Source organism: Rhinichthys klamathensis, unplaced genomic scaffold (assembly GCF_029890125.1).
Source record: "Rhinichthys klamathensis goyatoka isolate OS25496 unplaced genomic scaffold, OSU_Roscu_1.1 h1tg000040l_1, whole genome shotgun sequence".
In the NCBI taxonomy this organism is placed as follows: Eukaryota; Metazoa; Chordata; class Actinopteri; order Cypriniformes; family Leuciscidae; genus Rhinichthys; species Rhinichthys klamathensis.
Genome location: NW_026606587.1, coordinates 5,041,395 through 5,055,236, shown reverse-complemented (window position 1 = coordinate 5,055,236; position 13,842 = coordinate 5,041,395). Strand labels below are relative to the sequence as shown.

The following is a 13,842-nucleotide window of genomic DNA, read 5'->3' as shown; positions in this document are numbered from 1 at the left end:
AATAAAGGGAAAACAAACAATATTGACAATATTGTGTCTAAAAAGTAACTCCCAATGTTAACTTATTGTTAATTTAACTGTTGTATAACATAAATATCACAGTTGCAATTGTGCACGGGAAAACGGCACTCTTGCTGATGCGATATTCTAATATAAGAACATAATATAATATAAATATAAGACAAAAATAATTTGGGGACATATAGCCTACCTATGAACTGCACATAGCAGTGAAAGGACGATAGACAAATGCTATGTCAGCTCACAGTGCCTCGTACATAGTTAAAACAATGATTACAATATCATAATAGACAATACACATCGCACACCCCATACGCACATAAAGAATGAACTTACAACTGAACTGACATTTACCAACTTTCTTCTTCTCTCCTCTCTCGCGTGCAGGAGACAGGCGTTATTCTGCCGCGATTCCCGCGAATGTGATGCGAATTGTCACGTGAAAATGCAAATCCACAAAGATAGAAAAATAAAAAATAATACGCATACGATAGCAAAAAAACTGTTTTGTAAAAATTATTTCAAACTCCACATTTAGGGGGGCCACAAGGGGGGCCAAGCTTTTTGTCACAGGGGCACGGGCCCCCCTGGCCCCCCCTCTAGAACCGCCACTGAGTGATATTATTCCAACCATCTAAAAGGCGTTACTTCATAATCTGTATTTCATTCACTTTTTTTAAGTTGGGTGTCAGAAGTTCAATGTTTCTGTTGCAGTTTTTTAGGGACCATTCTCTGTGATGAGACCAACATCCAAAGCCTGTTTCCTTTTGGGTTATCCATATCCAAATCACAGACAGTATGGTGAAATCTCGTGGCTTAATCCAACAGCTTTCTTACCAGCAGACATGGTTTGTACTTCCAAGAAGGACCATCTGTGTCCATCTAGAACATGATGCACATGGAGGAACTTGGCAGATGGCAGAGGACGATGTGAACACTTTCTCCATTCCAGAAGCTTGCAACCCAGTGTTTTGCTAGCCTTGCTGGTCTTTGAACTAACTCAACCTGCTCATTTTCTGTCAGAGAACCACGCTAGCGGTGGCACAGTTGTTTGCAGGAATCCCGATGCCAATCCGTCTATGACAGGTAAACATCTTCCGCAATTCTGCCCTGAAACGGTCATGCAGCCATGCGTATAAAAATGGGTTACAACAAGATGAACTCATTCCACACAAGTGACACAACAGCTGGATCAACAGGAAGTAGCGCTTGTCGATCAAGTCTATATCAATATCCCGAAGAACATTGAAGACGCTTATTGGCAGCCAGCAGATCCCAAAAGCAGCGACGACCAAGGACACCAGGCGAAACGTCTTGCGCTTCCGAGCCTGCTGGGCTTCCGCTTGGCTCTGGGTACGATGACCCGGCACCACACAATTGCGAAGCTTCACTGAAATGCACAAGTAGGAGATGCAAAGAGCGGACAGTGGAAGAACGTAGGTGATGAAGAGCGTGCTGTAAGCGTAGGCTAGTCGCTCCCTCCCCTGACCCATCCAGAACTCCTCGCAGATGGTGAAACCTTCATCCTTGAACTCCACGTGGTATGTGTGGGCCACAGCAGGAGCTACCAGACCACATGAAAGAAGCCAGATCCCAGAGAGAAGGTACGTGCAGGCCAGAACTGATATGCGCTTCTTCAGTGGATGAACTGTAGCGTAGTATCTGGAAGTTAAAATGACAGTTTAAGGCAATGAGTTATGGCAGTGTTCTCACATCTGAATCTCATGCAACAGTTCAACACTTCTTCTATCATGAGCACATTTTTTAATTTTGGATTCCACCCCAAAATTTTCTCATCACTTACTCACCCTCATGCCGTCCCAGATGTGGATAAACTACAGACCTGCGCAGAACTGATTTTTCAGTTACGTGTAGCCTAGCATAATCATCCCAGCATAAAGGCTTAGGATAAATTATTTGTAATTAAACCATCTACATTCACAAACCACTGTTAATTGTAACAGAAAAGCAAGCACAGGCTACTGAATTATCACAGACTGTTTAACTTTTCATAGCAGTTTTTAATGTTTTCATTAAACTTGCAGTGTGTAGTCATCCATGATCAATCTACGTTGATTACAGTTCGTTATGCTCTTCCTTTTTAGCGTGCGATGCTTTTAAACTGGGTCTTTTATTAGTGTTTGCTTAGGTCTATTTTTATTACACACCAAAAAATCTGATTTTCTCGATTAACAAAATAATCTTTAGTGACAGCCCTAGATAATATGACTATTTACAAACGAACGCTCCAGGGCAGCACTTACAGGCTCTTCTGGTACCCTGAAAAAAGAGCTGTTCAGATTACGGCTTTATTCAACTTGAGCTGAAAATCACCAAAATGGCTGCCTGGGGGGGTTGAAACCGTGTGGACTTTTAGAAAATCAACTCTCATAAATCTTAACACTTTGCACATTCTCATTGTCTAACAAGGTCCCACTGTGGATATTCATTACATGACAATTTGTCATTTATGTCTTTATTTTTTTTTAAATAATAATAACAATTCGTTACATATAGCACTTTTCTGGGTACTCAAAGGGCTTTACATGGAAGGGGGATTCTCCTCAACCACCACCAATGTGCAGCATCCACCTGGATGATGCGACGACAGCCATATTGCGCCAGAACGCCCACCACACACCAGCTTACTGGTGGAGAGGAGACAGTGATGAAGCCAATCAGTATATGGGGATGATTAGGAGGCCATGATGGACAGAGGCCAAGGGGCAAATTTGGACAGGATGCCGGGATGCCCCTACTCTTTTTCGAAGGAATTCCTTTCCAGCACATCTTAATGAATTGTGCTTAAAATGCTTGATTATTTCACTCTATTATCATACTTTTAAATATTTAAATATTAAATGTATTTGTATGATGGATTGTCATGCAGTAGTTTAAGACTCAAGGTATGGGTCTTTGACAAGGGCACATTATAAAGTCATTTAAAAAGCAGGAAATGAAGGCATGGTGAAAATCTTTCCAAGACATTTTTATTTTGAACTGCATAAAATAAAAATAAAAAGTTGTGTTAAAAAAACCCTGCTAAAATCAACACCCGAGATATGAAAGAATGAACTTAAAAGAAACGCTTAATTATTTGACGAACTTTCAATCTTGAACACATCATGATAATTTACAGATTCCAGTCATCATATGATTGCCTATGCTCTATTTGAACTGAACCACATGTGGCTGTGGCAGTAGATTTAAATTTCTCCGAGGCTAGATTTCAAATGGTTGATTTTATCTGCATAATTGCAGTGCAACACACTCTTACCAGCACCACGACACATACTTTGCCTTTGTGAAAAGAATGCAAATAAAAACCATACAATTCAGATCTTATTACAATGAAAAACTCCTGTTGTTATGACATTTTTATTGAAAAAATAAAATGAGTTCTTAAAAAGGCAGAATCAAACTTGCATCAGTCGTGTCACAAGTTAGCACCACCTGCTTACTGATTCTGCTATGAGTTGTCATGTAACATCTATTACTGAGATGTTAACTTTGTCTAGCTCAATCAAACAATAATTAGTGGAGTTAGTATAAATAGCCTCTGCCAACAAGGCAGGCTATTTGCACTTAGTGTAAATAGACACTACGTCTGCATCCGAAATCGCATACTTCCCTACTATATAGTAGGCGAAAAACAGTATGTGACAATAGAAGTATGTCTGAATTCACAATACTCATTAAAGAGTAATCAAAAAGTACTCTGATTACCTACTATTTCATAAGTGTGCATACAATGGACACTACTATCCCATAAGGCCACTGGAGATGATTTGTGAATGCCAGTGAAGCAAGGCAACTGATGCTGATAGGTCACATGATAATATCAACATGGCATATCATGATAATGATAACAAGGACAAAGCCTTCATTTCAGAAGTGAGTGTAATCATTTTTTTCTGACTTTTAATCAATTGGCAGGGTTTAATTTTTCTTGTCTCTTGCTTTTAACTGGCTAAGACATCAAATACACTGCTGAACAATAACCAGTAATTTATGTTCTATGATTATAATATTTCATATATTTTCCTAATGACAATTTAAAGGTGGAGTAAGTCGTTTTTGAAATATGCTGTTGGCCAATGTTGATGTTTGAAATCATCCCAAACAAACACACCCCTTCTTCATTGCTCCGCCTCCAAAACTCACACTCCATGTCACAGTGTCTGGTTGTGTTCCCTTGTCTATCACTAGAGGTCCTCGTTCTCACGGTGTCCTTCACATTTGACTTCAATTCCCAGCATTCTGTCTGTCACTGTCACTCATCAGTTCATTGCACTCAGCTGTTCCCCGTAATCATTGTTCCCAGCTGTTCTGTGTTAGTCTTGTTAGATATGTGTATATTTTCCCTGTCTGTGTTAGTCGTTACTTTATGTCCTCACACTTCTGTGTCCTTCCTTTGCCTGAGTCTTGTTTGCGTTTTATGTTTGGACTGCCTTTGTGGATATTGAACCTTGCCTGGACTGGATGACTACGAGTTTGGATTGCCCTTTAAATAAAAGACTGCTGCGTTTGGATCTTCTGTCCCCCGTGTGTGTTCGTGACAGAACGACTCCGACAACTCAGATCCAGCGGTATGTTTTTTAATATCTCTTCCCCAGCCACCGAGCGGGAGAGAAGGGAGTTTTTTAAGGGGACCCGGTTGGTCAAGTTTCGCGGGACCCGTGAAGGACACCGTGAGAACGAGGACCTCTAGAGACAAGGGAACACAACCAGATACTGTGACACTCCAATCCTAACAGCCCTGCTCCTGAGTCGGTCTCGAACCCCGATCACGGGTCCTAAAGCTCTTGCCCAGACATTAACCCTTTATTTTCCAGTGATTTCTTCTGAGCTTTTCTTGTTTGTATTGCGTCTCATCTCTATTTTTGCAGTCTTTCTTCAGTTCAAATCTCCCTCTTGCTCGTTCTCTCTCCTCCACAGTCATATGCCTACTGCTACTGCTGATTGGCTACACGCTTGTTGTGTCGGCCCGACTAACTTCCAAACAGCATATTTCAAAACGACTTACCCCACCTTTTAATGATTAGTTTATGTAATGCAAACATTTGTGCATTAAGTCATCATGGATTTTATATACTGTAAAAAGAAACTTGATGGGGCTTATTATCACAGAATAAGGCAGAAACTGACTGGAGTAGTGGCTGTTGGAAATTCAGCTTCCTTCACAGGAAAAATTGCATTTTAAAATATTATAAAATAGAAGTTATTTTTTAAATTGTAATATAACATTTCACAATATTAGTGTACTGTATTTTGATTAAGTAAATGCGGTGAGAAAAAGAGATGTTTTTTAAAACATTTAACATTTTTTTTAACTTTGAACAGTATAGTTTATGCGATTAATCAACCGAATCAGTCAGTTACATAAACATGCACTGAAAAGCCCCAGAATGCTAGTTGACATTGATGCAATGATGAATTAGTCACACTGTCAAGAGACACAACACTCAGATGCAATGCTCACCTGTCCACTCCAATGGCTGTCAATGTGAATACTGACACATACACCGTCACAGGCTGAATGAGGAACACCAGGTAGCACATGAATCTTCCAAAAACCCACCCGCGAGGATTAAAAGCATATGCCAGGGTAAAGGGCACACAGGTGGCACACATCAGCATGTCGGAAAATGCAAGGTTACCGATGAAGAAGTTGGTGACGTTGTGCATTTTTTTGGTGTGGCAGATGACGTAAAGCAGCAGATAGTTCCCGAAAACTCCCACCAGGACCACAAGAGCATAGCACGGGATGATGAGAGGTTTAAAAGACTGAAGGAGCTCCACGCCAACAAACTGCGGATTGCGCTTAGTCGTGTTCATCGACTGCAGCACGACTTCGTAGATTTGACCCATGCTGGAATTTTCCATTGTGACGTTTTCCAAGCAAGACGAGGGCACGGGAGTGCTAAGGCATTCACCACCACTGCCATCCATCCTGGAATACTGCTTTCAGAGACCTGAAGGGTGGGGTTTTTGGAATATTAATAAGGAAAGAGATACATTTTGGTTAGCTTTCTTCAGAAATCAACTCTTAAGCTAATATTCAAACCAGTAACAGATGGGCTGAAATGGCCGTGAAGAGGAACTGTGCCACTTGAGTAGGCCTATGTCCTGTGGGGGCGTGTGGTGCCAAACATATAGGTGCTAGTTTGTCATGAAAGTTTGGTTGGCTCATATAACGAAGTATTATAAAGTTTTTCAAACTTTAATGAGCACTGAAAGTTCCTGTTCTCAACGCCGAACCATTTTCCGAATAGAAAGAGATGCAGAAGTCACTCCCAAAAGCCCTTCAACACAACCTTGAATTTCTTCGGAAGTCAGGTTACTCATACAAATTAATCAGCGGGACTCAAAATTAATCTTGTCAGTCCAAAGAGTAGTAAATAGAAACTCCTAAAGGCACTAATGAAAGCCAGCATGATTTGAGCTTGATATCTATATTATGATTAAATGGGCAGGCTGTGAGGTGTGTGTTTTTCTCAGCCTCCAGCATACCCCAAAAAACAACAACAAAAACATTCAAACCTAATTGTGGCGAGCAATGCAGCACAAAACAGTTCCTCTAAAACATTACTATCATCATGTTCCTAATTATGCAGACAGAAAATGTCAAAATTCCATTAAACTCTGTCACCAAGAAGCTGTTCTCTTCAAGGTTGTTAGGTGCTCTTTTGAGGGATATGCAGGCTATGAAACAATAAATCCAAGGTCCTATTAAAATCTTTATTAAAATAGGGATATCACATTAAAAATCACTACTGAGAGCTTCCCATCTGGGTGTGAAGCCTTCATTTTCTAGTGGTAGCGGGTCATTGTGACTTTTATTGTTATAGCCCTATACTATTATGCCCTTTTACACAGTCTTGATTTTTTTGGGGGTGGACTAGAATGTTTTCATGCTTGATTGTTCAAAAAAACGCATTATTTTTCCCATATTTTACATTATAACAGCACTTCTCTCTCCAGTCTGGCTCCAACACGCTGATTTCTTTGAAGCCCCTCCTTCCGAAATACGAAATGTGCTGTGATTGGTTAGCTGGCCCAGTGTGTTGTGATTGGCAGCACGTGTTTGGGAAATGTCCTGTCCCTCCATCACTGCGAGTTCTTCTCTTGTGTAAATATTAAGAATGTTGTCAATTTCAAACCATTTCGAGCCGATTTAGACCCTGACAATGTTAATAAATTTTAACCGCTCTAATTTCGTCAGCCTCAGTGGAACATTGTGGAAAAAACAGCATCTCTTTGACTTAGTGACACCACTGTCTTCTCTAATGCAGCTCAATGCAGGCCTCGTCCTCTTTTTTTGCATATTCTGTGGGCGGGGATTATTTGAATGAGTAACATTATGACTTCATAAAGCCCGGAAAAGACGCGTTGTAGTCCAAAACGAGTCGTTCAATGTAGTTCTTGAAAAGGGATCAATTGTAGATTCTGTTAAATAAGATATCTCCATTTAGAGTGTACTTTGAGCTTTGTAACCTTGCAGATCTTTTTTTATGCTCAAACAGCAACATTACAGACCAACTAAAGTTAAAAAAGTGGAAAATCATAAAATGACCCATTTAAATATTACACCTCATGTGAGTGCCTTTTTCATTTCAAATCACAATTCAGAAAACAAAATAACAAATCCAAACACAAAACAACTATATAAAGGCAATGGAAAGACTAACAAATTAACAAATCAGAATACACAACAACAAATCTGAAAACAAAATAGCAAGTCAGAAAACACAACAAAAAGTCAGCCAAAACGGAAATGCTAGGTATATGTGGCGAATGCAATACTGACCGCTGATTGGACGAGACATCTGTAAATCAAGACTTGCATAAAGTACAGCAGACTGCGGCAGGAGAAAGTCGATTTGCGTGTGCATGTGTAAATATAGACCAATTTCCAGCCGACGTCACAGTTGCGTCACGGCGCTAGCTGGTGGCAGAACAAAGGGAAAACTGGAGGCGGCAAATACAAACCAGCACAGATTCGGCTACAAAATAAGGATCTTAAATTATTCTTCGTATTATTAAATGTCATCTTGTTGTGTTGTTGGGTGCAAGAATCAATGAAAAATTAATATGCTTTATCTGCAACTTTTTATTTCTAGAAAATATTCACCTCATTAAAATTGCACCGTAATGTCACTCTTTACATTGTCGTCTTCATGGTGCTGGCTAGGCAGAACTGCGGATCGTACCACACAACTTGTACATGACCATTCAGCACATAGTTATAGGCATCTAAAGATTTATATGCCCTCCGTTTCTCTATCAGGTAGGTGTAGAAGTCAGGACACTCAACCGGAGGTAGCGTTAACGTTAATCCTGTCAGATCGTCCAGCGTGTAGGCTACAGTACGGGTCGGCCAATCTGGTTCTGTCCGTTAAAATTAACTTTTGCAAATAACAATCGCGGTCCTGGACAGTGAGTGGCCTTGCACATTAAGATAAAATCGGATTTTCTCCAGTCATTGTTAAAAACAAGCTAACAAAACTTGCAGACTTTACGTTAGTGAAGCGGCCAGAGGGATCGTTCTGCCACCACCTAAGCTCCGCCCACATAAAAACGTCACCTTGTTTACCAACTGAAAATTGGTCTATTAGAGCTGTCTATTTAACCGGCTAATTTAGTGTGATTTATTATGGAGATTTAAAAAACAAAAAAAAATTTAAAATCTTCCTACCACTAGGCTATCTGGTTTGGTCAGACAAAATAAAAAAATGGTCTGGTAAAGGGAGAGAGTGGCGTGTAGAGCAAGAACAGCAGATTTAGCTTTTGACGCAAACGAGTTCGAGTCTCCCTTTTCCAGATCCTTTTTTTCCTCCCTATACTCATCTCTTATCAGTTCGGAGAGGCATTTAATTTTAAATAAACATGAAGAAAATGTTTAAAAAAATTTTTCTTCCGCCGAGATTCTGAAGTGCGCATTCGATGGACACTTTACTATCCCATGAGCCGGGAGAGGATTTATGAATGGCAGTAAAATGATGCAACTAACGCCGTAGGTCACATGACAGTGACAACACGACGGATGTAGTATGTCCGAAATGCGTACACACATTCATACTATATATAACATACTATAACGGTCACATGTATGTTTCAAATCAAATGTTGTATACAGTAGGCCTATGCGATTTTGGATGTCAAACGTTATCCTCTAATTGGATGGAATCAGAGTCTAAAAGCTAAAAAAAAAATCATGTGCCCATCATATACTACACGATTTCTACATGAAGTCTACCAACTCTGACTGCCCAAAATCTGCAGGCTGGCAACGACTTTCAGCAACTGTAACTTTTCGGCGTCTGTAAATCGGGGCAATTTAAAAAAATAAAATAAAGAAGCTATATAATTTAAACCCTTGTTATGAACGCCACCGGTAGCCATTAAGTGAACTGCAGCCAACAACCTATTTCTCAAAGGAGACTGACTGCAATTCAATAAATCAAAAAAGTTATTTTTCCTAAGTGAAGTTGCCATGGCTACTAAACAAATTGGATAGCAACAAATCTGAGCTAGGAATCACAGACACAGTCTTGCCAGTCTGATCTTGGTCAGAGGGTGTAGGGTTTGCTAATACCTCTTAAGTCGGTTGCCTACTGCTCACTCATTCAAAAGGATGTTTTGGTCATAGAGCCTCTGGGAAAAAGTTGTTTAAATATTCAAGCCTTAAGGTGTTTCCAAACACACAGGAGGACAGTGCCGTGGATATTGGCAGAACCCATTCCTACACATCAGGGCATCAGCTGGATTTTCCTGGGAATTCATGACTTGAATCTTATATCTGTCATGTTTTGAGTTTGTTTGTTGATGTTTACAGTTTGTTTGTGATCTGTTTTTCTGTACTGTTCATGTCTGACTGAGGGTACGTTTACACGACTAAATGCGTAAAATGGAGCATTTTTTCCTTTGAGTTTTCCACGTACAGACGACACCATTGTCAAAACGATCCCCATTCACACTGATCCGCGAAACCGAATAAAAATGCTGTATTCTGCTGCCAGGCCTTTAGATGGCGATGAAACATATATAGACTGAACACGTACAGTAATACGCATGTACATGACGTCATCATCTCCAGAGATTCATATTTTTATTGTTTAAATGGAGACCGTTTTCAAAAACTTGCACGTTGAAACCCGTTTTCAAAACTTTGCATTTTCAGGCACCCAAAATATTCGTCGAGAAAGTCTTTAAGATACAGCGTGACAATATCAAGCACTCACTGTGCTTCTGGTGTACACTGAAATGTACAAGACATATGTAAAATAAGCTACAGTAAAAAATTAGAAGGTGATATGGTTTGAAAATATGTGAGGAAAAGGATTTTGACAGATTTTCCAGTTTTATGTGAACCATCCCTTTAAGCTCTATAAACACAGCCCTGATGAAGTCTTTCCTAAGTGACACATTTACCCTGAAATATAAATTAAACACATGAGTGGGCAATGATCAAATATATGACAGCATGCATTGTTCATGCAACAATTCCCCTCCACGAAACAACAATCTTTTCGTTTGAAATGCAAATTAAATTGATCAATTGATCTAGTGTCAGAAAAGACCTTCTCAAAGCCTTTGACATCTTTTGCCTAGCTTAACACATTCAGTTCCATTTCAACAGTATGCGTTGTGAATCAGTCGCACAGAATTGCCTTAGAAGGAGGGAGATTAAAATCAATCAGATATTTTGTTAACCAAAGCAGTGAAGTAAATCATAGATTTTACAATATGTTCACTTTTCTAAACAAAAAGACATGTTTGCTACACGGATTTTTATCAGATGAACAAAAACAAAAAACTATTTAATGCCATTATTTACTGACACAAAAAGTCTAAATCATGTGTTTAAGATTATGCAGTCTGTGATGTTCAGTGTTGGACAGTAATGCATTATAGCAACGCGTTACAGTAATAATTTTATATTCCCCAGTAAGGGGTAGTATAACAAATCAACAAATATTACAGTTGCCATCCATAAAATGGCTCGTTACAACCTTATTTTTATTGTCTTAAAGGGATACTCCACCCAAAAAATGAAAATTCTGTCATCATTCACTCACCCTCAAGTTGTTGCAAACCTGTATGAGTTTCTTTCTTCTGCTGAACACAAAGGAAGATATTTTGAAGAACGATTGGAACTTTGGCACCATTGACTTCCATAATGTATGTCAATGGTGCCAAATAACCGTTTGGTTCCAATCGTTCTTCAAAATATCTTCCTTTGTGTTCAGCAGAAGAAAAAAACTCATGCAGGTTTGCAACAACTTGAGGGTGAGTAAATGATGACAGAATTGTCATTTTTGCGTGGAGCCCATAACCCCTACTGATTTGAAGACCACCAATCCAATCATCCCTAGATTAATTTTCACAATCTTTGAGTCGTGCACGTGAACATTATTGTCAAATGTAAATTGTAGCATATTCTTTATTCTAACATTACATAGCTTGCCCATGTACATCCGTTTGATCCTGATATTATACCCTACTTAGTCTTACATGGGATGTTTTGTCATCCAGGGAAGACCTAATGTCAATAATCAAGTATAAAGAAATATACGAAGTAAACATGTAATTATACCTAGACATTCAGAGGAGAAAAGAGAAAGGACTCAATTACTGATTTTGTGGGGTGTAACAGAAAAGTAATATAACGAGTTACTGTTGGCAGGGAGTAATTAGTTAAGTAACAATATTACTTTTGGAAAAAGTAACGAGTAATGATTTAGACTAACGAGCTCATCAACACTGGGGATGTCTACATGCAGGCATGCCTTAACATAGACTGAAAGAAGAAGGAATAAAAACAGAAAAGATTGATCTCTCTACAAGTCCCCTGATTCAACTGTCGATTTTCTGGCATTTTGCTTGATCACTTCAACTTCCCTTTGGTCCAGCTGCCCTCAAAAAGCTTTCATCCAGGTCGTAAATCCGCAATCTGCCTCGCCAGGTGTTGAAGCTGTCAAAACTTTGGTTGTGAAGGAATTTCATTGAGCAGTTTATTCAGATCTCACTCAAGCATACCTGCCCTCTCTCCCACACATGAGTTACAGTGATGTTTATAGACTACTGAATGAATTGTTCTTTTTCATTGATATATTTTTTTAGTGAATTTGTTGAACCAGTTTGCAAATACATTCTAAACTAAATGTATTATGCCTACGGAATCTGCCCATTGGACTGAACCGAGAACCATCTTTCTCATATTTGTTTCAGTGCATATTTTTCTATTAGTAGCCTATAGATTTATAAAAAATACATCCCAAAACGTTAGTAGCTGGTAATATGTTAAAAGTAATAAACAGTAATAATGTTCTACATATTGCTTTATTGGAACGTTTAGGATGTTTAGTAGTCTAATATGCCACGTGAAAAAAATAACCACTGTATCGATGATTATAACCGGTTCTTTGAAATTAGCTGTTCAAAAGAAAGATTTGCAGAAATGAGTTGTACTCTTCCCCCCTTCTTGCTGGTTCACATTCACAAAAGGTTAATCAAAACAACGAGGAGAGATTCATGAACGGAGGAGTTAACAGACCAACAATAAATGCATCTTCTATTCCATTAATAGCAGAATAACAGTAGATTGCAGAATAAATGACCGAACTGTGCGTGAGCCATAGCTATACTCGCCAGAAAAAGCAATGAATCAATTTAATTTCTAACTTGAACTATCCGTTTATTCTTTCTATTAAAATCTTGTCATTAGGCTACTTAATATGTCATGTGATGAGACTGACTTCTGAAATACATGACATTATTATTTACGTTTATTATTAATAGGCTATACTGATAGCCTATTATATTCATAAATTAATGTTTTATATTTTAAACTGTATAAGCTACGTCTTGTTAAACTATTACTTTTTTATGCTGTGGCTTTGTGCGTCCTCAAATGTTGACCATTTTAACCTTTTTACCACTTAGCCTTAATTTAACTCAGTATATTCAGTCTCTTGACAAATGCACGAGGAAACTGAACGACAATAAAAAAAGACGCCTCACCTTTTGCAGCAGAGATGCGGTTTAGTTGTTTTCTTCGTGGATGCACAGATTCTCAAAGTGCGGACTCGCGCGCGCTCATTTATCCTCAGATGCGCTATGGACCCGAGTGAGAGCGTGAGAGTTGTGTTTCCCGCTGGAGAGGCGGGGTCGTGTGTGTGTGTGTTTCAAGCGCCCTTTGCGTCCAATTATAATATGGTTAATTCTAGAGAGATTTTATTATTCCACTTTTCAATTCTGCACGTGTCACAGTCTCACTTCTCATTTCTATATCTCAGTTAGGGGCTGGCTAGCATTTATTCTCCAGCTTTAACTCGCTCTGGCCAGTCAGACTTACACTTTCTAAATGACAGAAACCTAAATGAAGAACAGATGAAATAGTGAATGTGAATAGTGAATGATTAATCTAGTTTAATTAAAATATGATAATATTGATTTCTGTTCCTGTTGTTAATTACCCTGTTTGAGTATCTTGTGAATCTATGTAAGCTCTGTTTTCCTACTTTCTCTGTCCGGTATTGTTTGCGTTTGTGTTGCAAGCGGTTGTTTGATTTCTTCTGCGATCTGAGTGTTCATTTTGGATTTGTTAAAGACTGTGTTTTGTTCCTATATACTCCTTCGTCGTGCGTCCCAGTATAGCTGCACAATGTTATGTAAATAGTATAAAAGCACATATTTTCTGTAGGCCTACATGCAGCAATGGCCAAGCAAATGTTATTGTGAGCAGTTACTAGTTTTGGATGTTCTGTGCTACTGGTCCCATGTAGTCAGGGTTAAGTATGTTTATCTGATAGTTTA

The 13,842-nt window shown here is 38.9% G+C and overlaps 1 protein-coding gene across 1 annotated transcript; it reads right to left on the bottom strand.

The window, feature by feature from the left end:
- Nucleotides 1-641: 641 nt before the first annotated feature.
- prlhr2a (prolactin releasing hormone receptor 2a) lies at nucleotides 642-13,148 on the bottom strand. The gene is made up of 3 exons (XM_056246672.1): nucleotides 13,048-13,148; nucleotides 5,504-5,996; nucleotides 642-1,683 (listed from the first exon to the last, which is right to left on the bottom strand). Exons 2-3 carry the CDS (start codon nucleotides 5,971-5,973, stop codon nucleotides 1,041-1,043), a joined length of 1,113 nt encoding a protein of 370 aa, XP_056102647.1. The 5' UTR covers nucleotides 5,974-5,996; nucleotides 13,048-13,148; the 3' UTR covers nucleotides 642-1,040.
- Between the last annotated feature and the right edge of the window lie 694 nt (nucleotides 13,149-13,842).